The sequence below is a fragment of the Curcuma longa genome, chromosome 10 (assembly GCF_044706935.1).
Source record: "Curcuma longa cultivar G26 ecotype Majalengka, Jawa Barat chromosome 10, ITB_CL_G26_1.1, whole genome shotgun sequence".
Taxonomy (NCBI): domain Eukaryota; kingdom Viridiplantae; phylum Streptophyta; class Magnoliopsida; order Zingiberales; family Zingiberaceae; genus Curcuma; species Curcuma longa.
Genome location: NC_133870.1, coordinates 8,346,663 through 8,352,768, shown reverse-complemented (window position 1 = coordinate 8,352,768; position 6,106 = coordinate 8,346,663). Strand labels below are relative to the sequence as shown.

The following is a 6,106-nucleotide window of genomic DNA, read 5'->3' as shown; positions in this document are numbered from 1 at the left end:
TTAGTAAACTAATAAGATGTTATAGAATGATAAATTCTCCAGCATCAAGATGGATGCATTGCGCTGTGAACATATCAAAGTTCATTCAACAAAAAGAAACAGTACTTGAAACTTCTGTTTCATCCTTCTTTCCCCTTGACAAGACACAAGTTAATGTAAAAACACTTGATGAACTCAGACGATAGATCAGTGCAAAGAATTATGAAGAAGTTGCTACAGTTGTGCTTAAGGTCCGAGCTGAAGGCACACTCCTGACAGAGTAAGTTCTGCACCAACAAGTGAAACATGTACAAATTTTTCAATCAAAGAGAACACTTGAAAGAATTCTTACAGCATTAACCACCTGTTGTTCACCTAGTAGTATTGTTTTCGTGGATTGTTCTGCATTCATAAACCACCAAAAAGTTCGCATTAGATGCATTGCATTAAACTGCTAGCAACAACAACACATGACTTGAAATAAAAAGAGCATGCTACCAGTGGGTTTGGTCTGTAACGATAACCAAGCATCATTCGTTTCTTATACTGCTCATAAATATCATCCTCGGGATTGACTTCACCAGGTTTTTCAGCACCAACACCTAAATTGTCCTTCTTCACTTCTCCTGCCATAACTGGTTCTGAACGGCCACGTTTGTCACTGCCTAGACCCTCACCTGCAAGCATCAGGAAACAAAAAAAATAAAACTTTGTAGTGTAGCAAGACAAGAAAATTGAGGGGAAAATAGGGAAATTCACACAAATACAGCAGAAGTGAAAAGATTTCATCAAGAAAAGCCCATTAGCAGCCACCTCATATATATGTGCCTATAATTAAATCATAAACCCTGCATTTCAAGTTAAAACATGAGGCCTACTGATTTAAAATGTGGAAAGCCTAAGATCAAGAATCACGTGTAAAGACAGATGAAGGTAAAATTAGATGACTGTAGAATGTAACAATAGCAGAGAGACATGCAAGTCGATATTTTTGTTGGCAAGAGTGTAAAATGGGAATCAAAACTAATCAACTATACCTTCTTTCCAACCCATTCTAGATAGAAGTCTATGACCAATATTGTCAGCCTGGATTTTAGCTTTTTCTGCAGCTTCTTTAGCAGCTTTTTGTGCGGCCGCATCATTACAAGAAGACAAAAACTTCTCCAATTCATTTTGTGGAATGAAGTCGCCCATGTGATGACCCTTTTTAGGAGCTAAAGGACCACACAACAAGAAGTCATTAGAGTTTCCTAAGGTTAAAGAATAAAAAACTAAATATTGTATTCTATAGAACATTAAAGCAAAAAACTCCAGTAATGTTCCTAGTATTATTGAAAATTGAATACTGTCAGTAACCATAATTAAATTTGCCTAGACACCCTAGGTAAGAGAACTAATGTATGAGCAATTAAGAATGGGCACAGTTCAGTATTGTTTGGGTGAGGAAAATTGAATCCAAATTGATTTTATTTTTCCAGTTTTGAACATCCAAATCAAAGGTCCAGTTTAGTTTTGGTTCGGTTCGTTAGAAACCATCAATTAAACAATAAATATAAATTAAACAAAAACCAATCAAAAACTAGTTTCCAAACAACATTCTTATTGTGATTAGTAGCATAAATAAAATAAAATTTAAGGTTTATGTTGACTTGAGAACATAAGAAGTAAAAAAGTAAAATAAAAAAACCTTAATAATAAGCATACTAATTTACTTATTTATACTAATATATGCACATTATTAAAAAACAACTTAACTGTTCTGTTTTAATGCTTTGTACATGTTTAAACCACAATCAAACTAAAACCAATAATTTTACCTAGTAATCAAACTGAAACCAAAATGATAAACCATATTTTTCAGTTTGGATTGGTTTAGTTCATCGATTTTGGGTTATGCCTACCCCTGTGAGAAAATAACAAAATATAGACTAAAAACCTTGAAGAGACGCCGGTGGTGGCATTTCATCCTTAGATTGCTTTGGCTGCCTCATTCTTTCCTCTTGTGCAGCTTTCTTCATGTAAAACTCCATCTTAGCAATAGGATCTGCAGCTGAAGCTCCACCAGATTCTTACAAGCAAAAAAAACTAGATTCAGACATTCTGTTTACTAGAAGTATTGATCTATTTTGTCACAAATATTTGTGGAAGAATAGAAATCTGTAATGGAAATAGGAAAATCTGATACAAATCCATGAGAGAAATTTGTACATAAACCGCAATTGAAGAAGCGCATAGACTAAAGAAACAGGCAGGCCAACGATTAGCCTAGAAAATGTAAAAGTGAGGCTATTGCTCATCGTACAAGACCTAGATCCATAGAGGTTTTGATCAATAGGATTTTGAGGAAAGCATATGTGCAAATCTAGGCCAATGAACCAACACGATCCACAAGCAAGGTCCAAGTTGCCAAACCACCCAATTATCTTTTTAGCCATTGGCAAAGCACCTATGACCAGCTCGATACTTGATAGAATAAATTTTTCAGAGAAAGCACCTATGAGACAAGTGCGTGTGTGTGGAGAGAGAGAGAGAGAGAGACTTGCAATTGTTATTATAAATCATGCCAGCTTGGCACCCTTGCCCATTGGCAGGTTGAAAGATTTCACACCAATCCTTTATATAGCAAACTTATTGATGAGCAATAGAATCAGTGTAATCTTTTATTACTGTGATTATACTAGCTATATGAGCATACCGAAGCTTCCAGAAGAGCTAGACTCCTCATAAGATCCATATAAAGCTGAAGCAGGTGTTTGGTAATTCAGATGCTGTTGGAAAGTGCTTTTTTGAGAACCAGTTGATGTTCTGGAAGTTGAGATGCTTCTGTTGTCTGCAGAAGTAAAACCTTGGATCTAACATTACTATTTTCTCCTAAAATAGCACTTTAATTGCCTACAATTGACCAATAAGAAAGAGAGGAAACTATGCACAAATGGCATTTACCAGAATTTGATGTCTTGGACTCCTTCAATTGTGCTAGAGCCTTTTCCTCTTCAAGGAGTCTATGCTCGTAGTATTTGTAATCAGAACAGTTAGGATCAAACAAAAACCTGCGAACATTCACGATTGTTTTAAGCTTAAGATATTAAATATGTAACCATCACATAGAAAATTTCATTTTACTCTAATCATATATTTATTAGAGAAAGAGCACAACATTAAAGAAATAAAGAAGTATCTACATGCATATGAAAACAAAATAACAAGCACAATAGTATTTATGAAGTATCAATTTCTAGATATGAATTAGTTGTTTACTAGTTATTTACATATTGAAAAGGCATTTCAATTATTTGAACAGTAAAGATTATCAAGTTGGCCCTTGAGAACATTTAAGACTACAAACATATGCATTTTAAAATTGAAAAATCCAAGAACATGTACTTGAAAGGTGTGTCTCCAGGATTCCTTTGGCGTGTGACATGCTCGAATTGTCTTCCATTTTTTGCGACAAAACTTGCAAGCTTATCTGCAACTTTCTTGACAGCTGAATCGCTAGGAGAAGACGGTGCTGCATGTCACTTAAAGAACTGATTAATATCCAGTGCATGAACAAGTGAATGCAAATTACTGTTGTAGCAGGACTGCCACATTTTGATTCTTTCAATCAACAACCTTTCCACCAATGCAGATTGAAGATACTTAAAGACACAAGCTGCATTGATGAGAAAAAACTTTCAAGATTCTCTTGCAGTACTCATGCATGAACCAATCAATGGAGCTCAGTTAGTCATAATACTTATAAAACATGTAAATACAGGTAATGTCATAGAGTGGCTTCACCTATTTTCTGCAAATCGATTTTCACATGAATGGCAGTCGAAATGCGGAACTAACAGCATATCTACCTTCTAGTATCATCTCTTTAAACCATAGAAGACATAAAGAGAGCATGATAGAAACTGTATTATAGGATACTCATTTTACTGCAACTAGTCCACATAGGTCTGCATATTATTGAAACATTAGATTCAACATTCTAATTATTGATATAATTCAATGCTACAGAAGTGATTCGAAAATTAGTTAATTTTTCTCCCGTAATTACTTTAGCAATAAATGATTAGATATTTGCCTAACATTTATAAGTTTTCTTAAGTCTAATATCCATGGGGTGATAATTATAAAGGTGGAAGCTAAACAATTAAACAGGGGTGAAGCATATGCATGAATAACAACTGAACCAACATAAACTCACTTCCCGGAAGATAAAAGACGAGTAATCAAATCCTTGATGCCCAAAAAGAATATGAAACCTACCCCTAATAGAATCATGATTAGGTTAAGAAACATGAGACTTGTTAGGGACCCTGAGAAGTCAGAATCATATTGCATGATGAACAAGAACATATGGAGCATGTTGTATCAATGATAAAATTTTCTCCCTGCATCATTTCATCTCTGTTTCCAAACAAAAACGTCCTTATTGTTTGTTTAGATATAAGTATCACGGCAAGGTTGACAAAAATGAGACTGGTTGGGAACCCTGAGAAGTCAGAAACATATTGCATGATGAACAAGAACAGATGGAGCATGCTGGATTGATAATAGATTCTGCTTCCTACATCATTTCATCGCTGTTTACAGACAAAAAAAATCTGAATTCTTTGTTCAGATATAAGTAAAAAGTATGTAAATTGCATTATGAAGGACCACATGTGATCAAATCCATCATCTATGGACATGCAAACATCAACAAACTATGTTTCACAGACTTCGCAACTGAATCCTAGATAATCAACTTGTTCATCAAAAATTTGGTGCGATCCTTCTATATAAGGGGTATGACAGATTAGTTGATCATTCCAAAGAATGATCAAACCATCAATTATATAACAAAAGAGTCAGCATAAGAGATATAAATGCTACTTAATGCAGTCTGAGAAATACAATCATAGCAACAGCATTTCAGAAAATTTTGTATTAAAAAATACTTTGATTCTTCTTTTATGTTTGTCATGTAGTTAGGCACATAGGAGCTACTAGTAACTGATGATGCAGTTGATGCTAAAGTTAAAAAAAAAAAGTTGCATAGTGATGTAATGCAGTGGTATAAAATGCAAAGGACAAATTACCAACATCCTCCCGTTGTGATGATGAATGATGAATATCACCCTGACCCAACTTTTGACGCTTAGACTGTTCTTCTCCAAATACCCTTTCTTCAGTTTCTTCATCCTCATCAGTGATAAACTTTACTGGTGCTGCTGCAACTTTTGTCTTCTGCTTCAAGCTAAAAGCAAGCTTGGCACCAGAAGACTGCGAGTTTCCCTTCTTGGTATCATTGAATTTAACCTCCAATGGCCTTTTGCTAACCATCATTGTGGGCTTCAAAGCAACAGAAGGGCTGGACGAAGTAGTGGGTTTAGGCTGATCCGTGGGTGCTGCTGCAGTTCCTTTCTCTTTCTGGAGTTGCTTGACCCTTTCCATGAAATGCCCATCGTTTACAAACAGATCCGTCTCCTTTCCCTTATCCATGGTAGCCCTCTCTTGAAGTACTCAGTAAAAATCAAGTAACTTTGAAACCAAAAGCTGCAACCTTTAAGATTCCGTTAGAAAACGACTTATATAAGAAGCATCATGAAGTCAAATCTGCCACAGTCATGAATCCGATAAGGAAAATAAATGAGGAAATAGAACTATCAACTACGCATAGGGTTTGGATTTCTCCTACGGACGCAGAGACAGAGCTCCTGTCTTTTGCTCCCCCAAAAAGAAATCATGCCTTAGGGAGAATATGAATCCACAGATAAGGAAACCCCAATAGAAACCCTAATCGCATGCCAATTGAAGAAAAGACGCATGAGAAAGACATGATTGCGAGGGTACCGATCGAGACAAGGAGACTCATATCGAACCCCCCAAATCAAAACTGGATGCAAGAGAAGGAAATAGTTCGAAGGAACTCGATCTATTTTGCCCCAAATGATCCAAAAATCAGATACTAAGAAAGCACGAAGGAAGATTATCATGAAAACGAACAATTGCAAGTCGAAAACCTTTCTCATACCTCGAATCTGCCGACAGTCTCCAATCGAAAGTGAATTGGGAAAGCCGATCAAAATCGAGATTGATGCAGTGATGGACGAATTTGGGGACGAATTGGGTTAAGCCAAAACGAGAGAAA

The 6,106-nt window shown here is 35.8% G+C and overlaps 1 protein-coding gene across 4 annotated transcripts; it reads right to left on the bottom strand.

Moving 5' to 3' along the window:
• Window positions 1-6,106, bottom strand: LOC141836156 (SURP and G-patch domain-containing protein 1-like protein). 4 transcript variants are annotated; one of them, XM_074723577.1, is made up of 10 exons: window positions 5,990-6,106; window positions 5,055-5,518; window positions 3,364-3,490; window positions 2,923-3,029; window positions 2,675-2,824; window positions 1,916-2,047; window positions 1,017-1,193; window positions 478-656; window positions 344-381; window positions 1-266 (listed from the first exon to the last, which is right to left on the bottom strand). In XM_074723577.1, the coding sequence occupies exons 2-9, from the start codon at window positions 5,455-5,457 to the stop codon at window positions 355-357; spliced, it is 1,302 nt and encodes a 433-aa protein (XP_074579678.1). In that variant the 5' UTR covers window positions 5,458-5,518; window positions 5,990-6,106; the 3' UTR covers window positions 1-266; window positions 344-354. The 4 variants fall into 4 exon arrangements, with proteins under 4 accessions (XP_074579678.1, XP_074579677.1, XP_074579679.1 ...); XM_074723576.1 differs by having other exon boundaries at window positions 5,055-5,511; XM_074723578.1 differs by having other exon boundaries at window positions 355-381; window positions 5,055-5,511.

What these genes read in the sequence shown, in the direction of transcription:
- LOC141836156 (XM_074723577.1), bottom strand. Translation starts at nt 5,457, where the DNA reads ATGGATAAGGGAAAGGAGACGGATCTGTTTGTAAACGATGGGCATTTC. An exon ending in ATCACAACGGGAGGATGTTG is followed by an intron (nt 3,491 to 5,054) that starts GTAATTTGTCCT and finishes AGTGACATGCAG; the next exon opens with CACCGTCTTCTCCTAGCGAT. An exon ending in CCTGGAGACACACCTTTCAA is followed by an intron (nt 3,030 to 3,363) that starts GTACATGTTCTT and finishes GAATGTTCGCAG; the next exon opens with GTTTTTGTTTGATCCTAACT.